The sequence below is a fragment of the Choloepus didactylus genome, chromosome 2, assembly GCF_015220235.1.
Source record: "Choloepus didactylus isolate mChoDid1 chromosome 2, mChoDid1.pri, whole genome shotgun sequence".
Taxonomy (NCBI): Eukaryota; Metazoa; Chordata; class Mammalia; order Pilosa; family Megalonychidae; genus Choloepus; species Choloepus didactylus.
Window position 1 is genome coordinate 9,265,706 of NC_051308.1, and position 14,863 is coordinate 9,280,568.

The 14,863-nt window shown below is 42.0% G+C and overlaps 1 protein-coding gene across 8 annotated transcripts in view; it reads left to right on the top strand.

Annotated features, from left to right (window-relative positions):
• The first annotated feature begins 3,175 nt into the window (after window positions 1–3,175).
• ARID1B (AT-rich interaction domain 1B) overlaps window positions 3,176–14,863 on the top strand; it is a 510,581-nt gene continuing 498,893 nt past the window's right edge. For 3 of the 8 annotated variants that reach the window (XM_037820304.1, XM_037820331.1, XM_037820322.1), the window contains exon 1: window positions 3,178–5,289. In XM_037820304.1, the coding sequence (XP_037676232.1) occupies window positions 3,601–5,289 (1,689 nt within the window). In that variant the 5' untranslated portion in view covers window positions 3,178–3,600. Of the gene's footprint in view, window positions 5,290–14,863 lie in introns of all 8 variants that reach the window. The other 5 variants (XM_037820294.1, XM_037820340.1, XM_037820347.1 and 2 more) reach the window with 3 other exon arrangements.

Here is a 14,863-nt window from a genome sequence, read left to right on the forward strand (position 1 = left end):
ATAGTGGTTTCGAATCAAATGCTATATCCCATATCTTGCATTTACTCAGTTATTCATGGCTAATGTCTAAATCAGAGAAGTGAAAAGGACAATTGTTTAGTGCCTTTTGAAGTCCCTCACCAAGATCAGTAGGGAAATCCCATTAGCTCCATTCATCGCATTTCTCATAAATCTAAAAGGAAAGCAAGTATCCAAAGCCTTATTCTTTAATAGTTCTTATTTGTAAAACCTTGACAGGGCTTTATTCTAAATTGCTTCCAAATTACACAAAGAATACTGAGAAATATGATGGGAAGTGAATCGTGATCGTTTCAGTCATGGAATAAATAAGTGGAACACTAAAAGGGGGCTAATCTGAAAGCAAACAGTAAGATGGGCTATGATGAAGTAAGAGGATAGAACTATGGAATTCTTAGACTGCCATCTGGCTCAATCCTCTCTAAGTGGGCAAGTTGAAGAGGCTTTTATTCAGTGCCCTAAAACCATTCAAAAGGAGCAGTAGTTGAATATTAATATTTCCATATAATTAAAAAAAAAATCTCTTTGTAACCGAAAAGAAATGTTTAACGAAATAATGGGTAACCTTCTGGCTAAACATGAAGGCATGGGGAGCAGATGTAGTTGGGAGGTCTGCAGCTTTTGGGCTTTCACCTCCTCAACTTATTAAAGTTGTCATTAGGGTTTGAAATTTAGGCAAGAGGGGTAAAAATAAGGAACTTATTAGGAAACATGAACTCAGTATTCTAGAACCTTATTTCATCAAAAAGAAACAATAATGTAGGACAGCCATAAAGATAATTGAGGCAAATGATGCAACGGAAATAATCTGTAGCTGATACTGCTTTTGTGAACTCTATTTCATCCCTTTTGTAACAGATCCCTGACAACTGCTGTTTTGTTTATTAAACCTTGAATTAAAAAAAAAAAATGAAACTGTAAGAGGCTTTTGTTTTGTTTTCCCAAAAAGTGTGTTTGAAAAGTGTAAGTTGAATAAAATATGATACCACCACTTAGCTTCAGCAAAGATGCTAAAGAAATGGTATTTTGACATTTGCTGTGGTTTAAGAGACAAATCCAAGTCCTGATGGCTTTGTGCTGTGCTTCTCTTACAGACTGCAGTGGCTTCTGTCTGCGTTAGGGCGTGGCATCTGCCATTGGGGAGGAAAAAACTGGCATGTGTTGCCTTTTATAGCAGACTGATTTCATTGTGCTGAGGCCCTCTATTTCATAGCCTCTTGGTTCCAGTCTTCTAGTTGACTTGCTGAAGCAACTGGAATTAAAAGAGATTTAGACTTCTATACCTAATTTTATTTTAATTTCGTGATTTTTCTATATGAAAAAAATATTTGTAAGAGAAGGGTCAGAACTGAACTTGGTGACTCATTTTCCCTTTTAGGATTAGCTGTGAAAATAAGCCACAAAATATGGCTATACATGCATGAATTGACTTTGATGTATTTTATCAATTTGAAAAAATGATTTTCTTATGATTATATGTATATATTCAGTTTGACTATGAATGTCTAAAAGCATAAATACATAAATGATTTTAGAATATATGTATATACACACATACACAAAATATTTATATTTGCATATGAAAATTTAAAAAAATTCAACTTATGTGGTGCAAATGTGTATAATTTGTTATGTATTTGAATTTATAAAAGGAGAAAATCCAGGTGAAAATGTCAAAGAGGCACACTAACAAAGATGTAATATTCTCTTGGCAAAACTGATGAATGATTTGGCATGCATTCATCTTACAGTTCTGTTATCCTCACTTACACATGATGATATACCCCGTTTTCCAGTTGCTTGCATAGAATTGCAATTTGTTGTTTCTACACTCTATAATGACCCTAAGGTGTGCACCTGATTTCCCCCCACCACAATTAGTCACCAATTTTTTCCAGTCTTTCGTTTTCTATTAGTCATGTAACATATTTACACTTGGCCAAGCAAACAAAAATAACCACTGGAGGTGAAATGAGCTAAAATAGTTTTTATGAAAAGTTGAAGAGTGAAATATGATTTTGGAAAACTACATTCTTTGAAAATCATATATATCATTGCAGCCAACTCGACCTCTTGAAAGCTCTGGTTTCATATACTTTCTATCAAAGAACACAGAGCCCACTCTAGTACAAGTGGCCATTGCTTAAGAAGTCCTGCCATTAAAGAGATTTAAAATAGTACTAGGTAGTAAATTAACAATCAGGAAAACATTTAAAACAGTATAAAATAATATGACTAGATATTTTGTAAAGAACAAAGTAAGAAACATTTCTACTTTAGTATTAGAATTGATCTTTCTATACAATTATTGGATCTTCTATTTATATTTATTAACTATAACATCTATTTATTTTAGTTTTGCTTCACATTACTTAGAAATGAACTCTTATGAAGGTTAATTGTACACATTAACCTCTGAAATATGAAAGGTGCCATACAGATTAATGAAGATGTGACATACACTTAGCTGATGTTATTATGGCACTAATAGTTAAATTTTAATCTGAAAGTTGGAGCATAACACACCATGCTACACATCTGTGGATTTTCCCCTTTAAAGAGGGGGCATACACGTGTGTTGTAAAAGAAATGCTCCCTTGGGAAGGCTTAAGTTTTCATTGATAAGCCTACACACAAATTTAGGTTGCCTTTAAAAATAGTTAAATAAACAACACTATCTTGGTGGCAGGTACAGTCAGCAGTAAGCCTTTATTGAGTACCTGCTGTGTACAGGGCACAGCCCTCCTTGAATGCAGCTGACATTCACTTAATAAAACCTTCCCTCATTTTACAGTTTGAAGAAGCTGTGGGAATTACGCGGATGGACCGAAATCACTGCAGAGAGTTTAACATTCTGAAAAATTACATAACTCTGGGGAGGGACAGTGCTTTTGCACAGATTGCCCCAATGTTTTCTTTTTCCACCGGCTCCTCGTAACCTTTTAGGTCAGCAGACAATTTTGTTCCCCAGCCTCCTCTCTCTTTTGTCTGCTAGTCAGACTCGTTTTCCACTGTTGTATCGTTCCTTTTAGACGTGAAAACAAACACACGAACGCCTGGTTGGCAAGGAGACAGGGGAGCCGGGGAGAGGGCAGCCTCTCGCCCCACGCCGCCGTGCTCGGAGCGGCGCAGAGCCTGCGTAGGCCCCGGCCCCGGGGCCCGGCGAGGTGCCCGGCGAGGGCGCCGGGCGGGCGGCGGCGGCCGGGGCCGAGTCCAGTCCGCGTTTTGCGAGTGCGCACGGCGAGCCGAGCGGAGTGGATAATAGTTGCTCGAGCTCGCGCGGCTCCCTAGCATGCCATGCTGGGCCCGAGAGGCTCAGCCAGTCGTGTATTCGCCTATATCCGGGTTAGAGAGGAAAAGAGAAAAGTTTCATTTAAACCTGAACTTAAAACTTTCACCATGAAAGCCCACAGCGGAAACAGGCCCAGACCGTAAGGCGTTACTCCGCTTTCCGCCTCGACCCAGGACTTCGGAGGGGGAGGGGGCTCGCTTTATTAGACCCGGGCGTGTGGATGCGCACAGGAGGGGCCGCCGACTGAGGGCCTGCCCGGCCCCCGCCCCGCCCGGCCCGGCCGCCCGATCATGGCCGCGCGAGCAGCGGCGGCGGCTCGGCCGAGCGCGGGCGGCGGAGAGCGGCGGGCGCCCCCCGGGCCGCGGCCGGCGCTCGGGGCCCGGGACCCAGAGGCGGGGGCGCGCGGCGCGGCGGCTCCCGGGCCTGTGCCGGGGGGCGGCGGCGGCGACGGCGGCCTGAATCATGTGCACCACCACCCCCTGCGCCCCCGCCATGAGTTGAACATGGCCCACAGCGCGAGCGCGGCGGCCGGAGGCGGCCCCGGCGCGCAGAGCGGCGGCTCCGAGGCGGCCCTCAAGGAGGGTGGAAGCGGCGCCGCGCCGTGCTCCTCGGCGTCGTCGGCGTCCTCGTCCTCCTCCTCGGTCCCGGCCATGGAGACGGGGCTGCTCCCCAACCACAAACTGAAAGCCGTCGGCGAGGCCCCCGCCGCAGCGCCCCTCCAGCAGCACCTCCACCACCACCATGCCCACCACCACCACCACCACCACCACCACCATGCCCACCACCTCCACCACCACCACGCACTACAGCAGCAGCTAAGCCAGCTTCAGCAGCAGCAGCAGCAGCAGCAGCATCCCATCGCCAACAACAGCAGCAGCCTCGGCGGCAGCGCGGCGCAGCCGGGCCCCGACATGGAGCCGCCGCCGCACGGAGGCGGCCCGGACGGCGCGGCGGGCCCTCAGGCCGAGCCCCCGGGCCAGCCTGCACTGGGCAAGCCGGGCGACGAGGACGACGCGCCGCCCAAGATGGGGGAGCCAGCGAGCGGGAGGCTGGAGCCCGCAGGCCTGGGCGCTCTGGGCGCGCACCCGCCCGTCGCCGTGCCGGGGGGCGGCGGCGGCGGCCCGGCGACCGGCCCGGAGTTTAATAATTACTACGGCAGCGCTGCCCCCGCCGGCGGCGGCCCCGGCGGCCGGGCCGGGCCTGGCTTTGATCAACATGGCGGACAACAAAGCCCCGGGATGGGGATGATGCACTCCGCCTCCGCCGCTGCCGGAGCCCCCAGCGGCATGGAACCCCTGCACAACTCCCACGAAGGCTACCCCGGCAGCCACTACAACCATTATCCGGGCTACAGCCGGCCTGGCGCGGGCGGCGGCGGCGGCAGCGGAGGAGGAGGAGGAGGAGGAGGCAGCGGAGGAGGAGGAGGAGGAGGAGGAGGAGCGGGAGCTGTGGCGGCGGCGGCCGCGGCGGCGGCAGCAGCAGGAGGCGGCGGCGGCGGCTATGGGGGCCCGTCTTCGGGCTTCGGGGTGCTGAGCTCGCCCCGGCAGCAGGGCGGCGGCATGATGATGGGCCCCGGGGCCGGCGGGGCCGCGAGCCTCAGCAAGGCGGCCGGCGGCGCGGCGGCGGGGGGCTTCCAGCGCTTCGCGGGCCAGAGCCAGCACCCGTCGGGGGCCACCCCGACCCTGAACCAGCTGCTCACCTCGCCCAGCCCCATGATGAGGAGCTACGGCGGCGGCTACCCGGACTACAGCAGCCCCGGCGCGCCGCCGCCGCCGCCGGCGCAGCCCCAGCCCCAGTCCCAGGCGGCGGCGGCGGGCGCGGGGGCGGCGGGCGGCCAGCAGGCGGCCGCGGGCATGGGGCTGGGCAAGGACATGGGCGCCCCGTACGCCGCGGCCAGCCCCGCCTGGGCGGCCGCGCAACAAAGAAGCCATCCGGCGATGAGCCCCGGCCACCCCGGACAGAGCATGGGCCGAGCCCAGGTAACCGCGCCGCCGGGCCTGCTTCCGCCCGGGCGGCCTCCGGCCCGCGAGCCGAGTTTCTTTCTTTCGGATTTACTTTTCTTCGTCTGCTTTTCGGGGGGGGGACGGGGGCGAGATTCCCAAAGCCATTTTAACTCGCAGCCGCCTCGGCGGAGGGCTCGGGGAGCACACAATGTCAGACCGGGCGTTCTGGGGACTAGGGGAGGGGGCTTCAGCGAAGAAGAGCACCGGCGGTGGCATTTCACTCTGCGGGAGCACCCTCCGCACCCCCACCCCGGCCTTCCAGCCTGGTCCCAGGAAGGGGACCCACGGGAGAAAGCAGTTTGGGGTGGTGGGGACGATTCGGGTTGCTTTTGTAGCAGAATAGTTTCCCAGCCAATACGGTCGGGAAGGGGAATATTGACTAGACCTTCCGTTAGCGCCAACGATATGCTTTAACTGGGAAAAGAATGAAGAACTTTTTCCTACAGTGTTTTAACCACAGTGCGTTCCCTCCTAGTAGGTAAAGGGCTGGAAACGGCAGAAAAAATAGGTTAGCTGGGTGATAACTGAAGTGTGTTTTTCGTAGTTATGTGGAGCCCGGTATAACTAGAGCATTCAGGAATGTTTGGTGCGGTCTTTTGAGTTTGAATGTTTCGGAGCAAACATAAGATCAAAATTTGCAACTGTGTGGTGGTAAAATATTTTAAAATATATTGATTCCTTCCCAAGAATAACCAGTGAAGTCCATTATTTGGCTTATGGGCTGCTTGAAAGGAGTCGTCTTCGATAGGTAGGCCGTGTTAAAGGAACATATTCCGAGTAAGTTGAATTCATTTTTGATCATGGGTTATGCATGTGTTTCATTAGACACATCCAGTAAGATGCCAAACCAGTAAAAATGGATCTTTTGGGATCATATTTATTTGGATTTCCTTTATTTTGCTGCCACTGAAGTCTCACAGCGTTATTAGGAAGTGTCCTGCACACTTGCCGTTTCTTGCTAGTAGGCTGAGCCTAAGGACTGACTTGATCTCCTTTGAAAGGTTTGGAATTTGAATTGTGGAGGTAAACTGGCTGTAATAGTCTCCAGACAGCTGCCTCTGAGTTGACATCTAATCTGCCATCTGATTGGCTCCCCTCTCACCATTGGGCATTTAGCACTGCTGATGTAAATAGAAGTGCTGAGCAGTACAGTCACAAAAATTCTTGCCACAAATAATAACTGAGCTCTATTACAAGCAGATGTAAGGTTGAGTATTATTTAAAGCTTAAGTTATTGTGAATCATAGTTGTTAATAATAGGATTAAATAAAAACACTATGCTAGTGTCTACTATTGGGCATTTACTAAAGTCAGTTTTTCAATGATAATCTTACAATACGGACATTTAATTTCAGGGTGAGGATATGTTAATTGAAAAATAATCAAACCAAGAATTTTACCAATTTTTGAATTGGCAAAGCTTTTATGTAAGTCTGCCCTTTACAAGTTAGACATTGGAACAAACATCTGATTTACAATAGAACACATTGTTTAATACAAAATTAATATTTTCAAGATTCTGATGTGATATCTTTTGATGACATTTAATTTGTTTTATAACAAGATTAAAACTATATATTTAGCAACTTGCGGCTATTTAGGATTCTGACCATTGAGGATGTTTGTGGTTGAGGAATTTTAATTAGAATTGACGTTATATTTTAAAAACATGAAATTAATAAACTATATAATAAACAATTTTTGCAGACAACAATTAGTTAAAAAAGGGGAAAATGGATATTTCTGTGAAGCATTAAAATTATTTTATATTTGCTTCTGATCTGGAGAATACAGAAATTCTCCAAGAATCTTCTTTTTTCCTTGATTATTTAGATTAGGTGATGTGACCTTTATTTGAATTGCTTATACAATGAATTAGGAAAAACTGTATTAGAAGCAAGTTGTGCTGGGTGTGTTTCTTTCAAACAATTTTCTTTTATATATGTTTTAATCCTATGAACGTTGATAAGATTGTAGTTGGTTAGAAGTAAATACCAGTGGTTGTATATGTGTTTTACCCAGTTTATTTATTTTAGGAAGGTGTGTTATAACAGTATTCATATCTTAGAGGATAATGAAGATATCGTAGGGAAGATACTTGTCAAAGCGAATGAAGGACTGAATTTAATAAATATTGTCAGTCCTAGGCTGAATATTGGTGTCCACAGCCTTCAAATCTTTAGTTGAGTTTTACTGTTAATAATAATGTATTTTCCTATTCTTAATAGAAAACTTGTAATTTCAATTTTTATTTTTGTACAAGTGAAAACATTGTAGAGAAATCTCATGTAAATAAACTCCCATAGTTTATTTTATAAAGATGTGCTTTGTCAGCTTGCTTTTAGGGGACAGATTAAAATTCACATCTTCGTGAGCTAGGAACAAATGAAGTTAAGGACAGATGTAGGTTCACGTCATTTTGGAGTATTATTTTGTAATGGTAGAAATCATTCTAAATATTTTGTTTTCTTTTTGGAATGAGAGTGAATCAATTATGTCCTTAGGGAATATCTTTTTTATTTTTGAGGGGAAAAAAATGATGGATATATGACCTAGATTCACATATTTCTTTTAGGTACCGTATGACATGTGGAATGTGTTTTTTTTTTCCCCCAGAAGGATAGTATTAGTATTCATATACTAAGACACAGTCATTTGTCCAAAATATTAAATTGCTATCTAACCATAGGTCATATACTATTATTAAATCTCACGTTGTTGAATGATGAAAATTTCCTGTGGCTTTTAAGAAATGCTTTAGTTTCATTTTTGATTTTAGGAAATGGTTTATATTGGGTGGCAAATGTTTTTGTAATTGGGAAGAACATAGACATATATTGTAGAGAGAGGGTCTTTTTCAAAAGGGTAATAAGCAATTTGTTACTGGATTTTTACGAGATAAAATATTCAGATAGAACAGTCTCAAAAGGAATACTGAGGTCTACACACATGCATAAGATTTGAGGATGTCTGCATTTGCACTGAATTCCATTAATGCTATTTTAACCTTTAGTTTTATAGAATACAATATCATTTAATTAGAAAAGAGCCTTATTTACCATTAAGAGAAAAGTGGCTTACAAAGCTGGATGCTACAGATTGGTTCCTGAAACCTTTAAATGTGTATGAGCTGCATTCTATTATAATACCACTCCCCATTACCCCTCCCAGTGAAATTCTAGGCTATCTGACATTTTAATTCTTCTAAAGAAATTTTTGTGGCCTATATTTTTATGTTTGCCAGTATACAACCATTTATATGGATGGTTCCTCTACAGTCAGAGGAGGTGGGCTTGGTAACTGATTGAGAGAAAAGGCCTGTTGTTTAAAAAACAAAATCAGAAAATACAACAAAAATGTCCACAGTTTTCTGTTTTTCTAGGTTATCTAGGATGCAGTTATGAATGGTATAAAATTGTTTTCATTGGGGATGTTGGTATCTGTGCATCTGTACTACTACTTACTTGGGACAATTTATTTTTTTAATGGTAACCACTCTTTAAAACACAGGTATCACTGGAATTTATTGTCTGATACTAAATTGATAGGTATATTTCAGGGAACAACATATTCTTATCTTGGGTCTTTTTCCTGTAGTTTTGTTTATTATCTATACTATCTATATTTAGGGATGAATTTTCAGCGAAGCATTTTAAAGTTGTTCCATTTCTCCCAACATCATATAGTATCAGAAGTATCAGAAGTGTGTTAGGGATGTGTAAGTAGTCCAACTCACACCTGGAGTATTTTTCTAATGGTCCTACCCTCTAAATACTGTGTTCCTTTACTAGAATTGGGAAATACAACATCTTTACTCTGGTGTGAAACAGTGTAAAACAGCATTAATTCTGTTTTGAGAACTGATTTTAAAAATGTAAATAAGGTAGTGTAGAGGAATCTTTTAACATAAATCATTTGACAGTTTTATTAGACCTAGATACATGTTAAAAAAACATGTCAGGTATAATAGAATGGGGTTGAGTTTCTTATTAGTGGACTTGATTTCTTTATTATTTGGCCTGGGTATATCTAAAAATATGACTTCTGATGCAATAGGAACTTACTTATTTCCCTAGGATAAATACCAATTTATGACAGGGCAAACCAAAAAGATGATTTCATTTATTTAACCCTGTCCTCTCCTAGGAAGAGAGTAGTTTGATTTAAAATTTGTTGAGGTCTGTAAAATTTTGCTGCTTATTTTGAAGACTGATTTGGGTGTGAGTTTTGGGTGTGTTGGTAGACAAAATTATATTAGCTTTTTGCCTGGTGTCCTAAATCTTGAGGCTTTTGTCATTACTTTGCACTAGACTTTGACACTCCATTAGTGGATCTGTGTGCTTTGGTCCAAATATGTGGGAAAGGGACTTATATTTCACTCATGTGATTTTCATTTTAGGGTGTGTGTAGATTTGTAAATTTGAGGTTGTTGATAGAACTGTCATGTGTTACTTAAGACAATATATTTATGGGGGCTAAAGATGAATATTAGTGAAACTCAGCTTCCATTCACTTGTTTTTCCAATATTGAGATTTTTAAAATGGATGTTATAAAATTGCTAGGACATTTTACAGTGCCATTTATAACTAAGGGGCCACGTCCGTGTCCTAGTCCTTATTGGACTTGGGCCGTTGCTTCTCGTGGGTTGCAGCTCCTCGGCGGCTGTGCAAAGCAGCGCTGCACACTGGCTGAGCGTGCAGGCCTGAGGCTGAGGCGCTCCAGGGCCGAGTTCCCTGGGGTGGAGGGGAGAATCCCAGGCAAATTTGCGAATCCACCAGGAATGTATTTAAGTACCATAGATACACAACTATTATACAATATTGATTTTTCCAATTTGGAGGCTATTTATATAAGATGAAGTGGCCATTTTTGGTTTTAATTCGGTGATTGAGTGTATTAATTTTAATTTAAAAACTTGGTGTACTTTAGAGACTTTTCTTTTAGAAATCTGAGGAAGAGAAAATGATTTAGGTACCATTTAGGTGTCATTATCTACATATCACTTAAATATCCACTTATTTTGTCTTCTGCTAACCTCTGAATGAATGCAGTTTTTGATGTGCTTATATTATAGTTTTAACTTAACTGTTGACTTTGATTGAGTGACTGAGTGAATTTACCAAAATAGAATATGTGTTTCCATAGTAAGTTTTTACCAGTTTCTACTTTCAAGGTCTAATTTAGAGTAATTCTAAGAATTTCTAAGAAAACTATTTCCTTAGATTTACTTATTTGAATAGTGTCCAGTAGGCAGTTTCAAACCCTTTTCAGTGCCAAGAATATGAGAAAGGCTACTGAGTTTGACATGTGAACTAATGATGTAATTAATTTGTTTCCTGAATGATATTTATTGTTAGGAAAGAGCCTAAAGCCTTGAAATCTTAAGCATATGTAGTTTACCAATAGACATTCTTATCTCCATTATTAAAATTAGGTAGATGGCAGCAGAATCTGGCATAGATTTGTCACAGCAAGACTACTCTTTTGAATTAAACTAGATTCTGCCTCTCTGACAGTTTTCTGTAGGATACACTTCTCAGTGTCTCCTTGTGGCCTTGATGAAAGGTGGATTTTGAGAACCAGATAAAAAGTCATTCCTTATTAGGCGACTGGAAGAGAAGCTGTATTTGATGAAATCTAGAAGAAAATCCTAGCACATAAGACCACTTTTGTTTTTGTTATGTGATGTTAAAAAAAAAAAGTCTTATCTTCCCTTTGTGTCAGACTTTAAGATTTTTAGCTATTAATGTATACTGTAAGCAAAATGATCTTATTTTTAGAAACATTAATCTTGCTACTTCATAGCTTATTAGTAAATTCTTGCTCAGTGTTCCACAAGAAGGCTAATTTTTTTTTTTTTTGAAGTCCATTACTTCCTCCCCAATGCTAGCCATGGGGTAATCTTCTCAGATTTTGCCTATTTGGAAATGTATATTGTGTAGAGTAGTTGTTTCATTGTCAATTATGCCATTAAAAGTTTAAAAGCAGCCTTTTGGAGTCATTATGCTTCAAGGTTTAACAGGATGTAGAAGTGAAGTATTAATATTATTTTACCCACTTTTTGCATTTTTAGTTTCCTTTTATTAGTTTCATCTTTCTAGTAGTGCAAATCATTTACAAAGCAATGCCAGTATGTTTTTTTATTCCTCTGTTTACAGATTTTGCCCCCCCACCCCCCAGCAAATCACAGCCTAGGTTTCCTTGTTCATACCAATTCTCTGCCCCAGAATTTTTGTTTCCCCCTCATATTTTTAACTTGTGGTCCTCTGCAAAACTGTAGGAATTCTTTGTATGTGGAAAAATTAGCGAATTAAAATGACTGATCTTTTAATTAATAGAGGTAGCTGCAAAGGGATAGTTTTTAAATCCTAGTTAGTCTTATGAACAGGCTTTTTTGTGTAAACTATTGGAATTGTGTTTTAGCTGCTATCAATGCTGATCTGTAGTTCCATCTTTATACCATATCAGTTATGTACTTTAACCTTAACACCAGATTCCACTGAGGGACTGGAAAAACTGAACTGATGTTGAAGAGCTTCTACTGGGAAGCAACAATTATTTCTTTAAGGAGTAAACATTGAACATTTGTATGTGTATGTTAGATAGGTATCTACTCAAGATGATCATCTGAAAAATATTTATTGAGCACCCATTTTCTTAATCAGCCCTGTGCCCAATACAGACAGTAGCTGGGGTCCGGGGACCCGTGTGCCCTGCATACTGCTCCTGAAGGGGACACTGCCCAAGCTTCCTCCACTCTACTAGGGCCGGGATATTTTTAGTGTCATTTACTTAGAACCAGTTCATTTAAACAGAATCCAAATAGCAACCATGTGGGTCATAGGTCTATTTTGCCTGCTGTTTTGGGGTGGGGAAGTGGATTTTGGCAAAACAAGTAGTTGTAGTTTTTATGATGTAGCCGATGTGACCTAGTGACCCTTTTCCATTTCTCCCTACCAGTCAGTTTCTGGCTTGGTGCTAGAGCAAAGTACAGCTCCACTACAGGGAATAAGGACAGAAAGAGGGAAAAGATAATCACTTGGGAATGTATATAGAGGGGTCCTTTTCTTTTATCCGTTGTCTACATTACATAGACTCTTGGAAAGAAAGTTAAAACAGTCCGCTTAGATTTAGGAAGATACTTAGATTGCTGGGGTATTTTTGGTAACTGTTTAGATAATGTATGCTGGCTGAGGAGTAAATTCAGCTACTGCTTCTGGGTCCTGAAATAAACCTTTCAGAAAGCAAGACATTGATGATTAGTGGAGGCTGTTGCAGAATTCTTAGTATCTTCTGTTTCTTTCTATGAAGAGCATCTTAGGAGTTAAACCACTCACCATACTTCATAGCCTTATTTTGAAATGATTGGTGATTCTAAAATACATCTAGAATTTGTCATCTAATTTGTGAAATTTTAAGAACCGAATTTAAAGTCAATACATTTACATATATCAAGCTATAAGCCCTTTTAAATGCCCTTTAAATTTCCTGCTTCTAGTTTGTATTTTTAATGATAAATTCACTTTATGCAATGAATTATAAATGACCTTGGAAATAGAAATGTAAAACATTGCTATCACTGAGAAAGTATCTTTCCGACGAAGGAGACATTTCTAAGGAAACTGGTATGTTTTTGTATATTAGTGTATTTCTGTGGTTATGAGAGTGTCCGAGAGAATAACAACATATTACAAGTCATGCTGATGTGATGGAGAGATCATGCATGGGCTTGGAGTGGGTCAGACTTTGGTTCATTTATAGGCTTCTGTGCCCATTTTCTGGGATTGGGCAGGGCCTCAGTTTCCTTATATGCACTGTTGCTTGCTGAGCCAGGGTGAGGGAATAGGTGTGGGTTATACGTCTGTATTTGACACCTATTTTTTCTTTCCTCACATTCTTTCTCGCTGGTGAAGGTGGCCTTGGTTCTTGTCCTCTGCCTGGCCCTGCCACAGTCAGTGTGTGTCTAGAACAAGCCTTAGCCACCATCAATTCTGTTTTCTTTGAAAAAACTTTAAAAGTATATAGTGCCTAATTAGGTATGCACCGCTGAACAGCTTATTTAACTACAGTAGCTCCCAGACATGTTCAGTGAATAGCAACTGAGACCTGTGCAAATTCAGATTTTGTGTATTCTGCTGTAATTTCCCTCACAAAATGTAGCTTTGTACTGATTGGGACCCTTGCTAACCATTACTTTAATTAGTTTTGGTTTACCTATAAATGGTGGACTAATGTAATTGGATTCAAGCTGCTGCCCGATTCAATATTCCATTCTTAATATTAATTAGTGAATTCTGATTTCTGGCCAAGAATCATTTCTTTCTTCTACCTCTTAGACTTGTCTTTTTTCATGATCTGCAATAATGTCTGACTTTTTAGGGCAAATGTTAATTTTGCAAAGAAACAGTTTTGGAAATATAAAGATAAGCTCCTTTGAGATTCTGGGTGGTGGTCTTTGGTCTCCCATTAGCTGAGTAACTTGCTTCTGTGTCTGCTTCAGTGTCACTGAGTATATGATTCATATATGGTCCTTCATGAGGTTATAATTCATTTACATTTCGAGAAGGGTTAGGGCTGCTTTCATATAGTCAAAACGGAGTGTCAGAACTGAGAATGCCAAAGACCTGCCTCAAAGATGTGGAGAACAGTTTTTTTTTTTCCCCCCTCACACTGAGATTTATAAAAGTATCAGGGACAATTTAATTCTTTTATGAACAAATACTTCCTGAGCACCACTTGGTGCTTAAGATACAAAGAGTAAATATAACATATGATTTATAATTTTCCCTGGTGAATTATCATAGACTCCTGGTGTTTTACAAAGTGGAAATTAAAATGAATGGCTACGTTATTCTTTTGCAGTTCTTATGCAGAAAGACTCTCCCTCAAAGTGCATCATCGAAGAAATAATCTGAAGAGTAGTTAATAATGTGTCTAAACTGAAAATTTCCTGATGAATGTATTATATATTTCTAATATCAATTTCAGGAAAATCTGTCCAGTCAGTGGTTCACTATCTTATGTGGAACATCCATGCATTGGAGATTGTTCTTGGGTGGTGTGATGATAAAAAAGTGATCTTAATTTAGATTTTTTTTGAGTGATTTGGGAGTTTGTTCATAGGGTGATTTTTCTGTTGAAGAAATGGCTCTGTAGCATCATTAGCCCTAAGGATTTAATATTCAGTTCATTGAATTTCAGGCATTGTTTTCTGTTTGCCCAAGGCTTTGGGAATCTAGATTGGAGCCGTGAATAGGTCTCAGGCAGATGTTTGTGAGGAGCCTCTGTCTGCCTGTCTGGGGCTGTGTTGGAGCTGGGATACCTCGTGACAGGGCAGATGGACCATGCGGTGATTAAGGACAAGAAGATGTACTACCAATACAGGGTGTAGAGGGTCAGGATGGGAGAATATTTGACATTATGGGAGCACCCGGGAGGGGCACCTCACACTGGCTAGGTTGGGGTGGGGGTTGGATGAAGTGAAGATCAGACCTGGAGAGGGAAGCAGGGGTGAGAGCTGGGGCCCAAAGGCCAGGTTGGTTGGAGAAG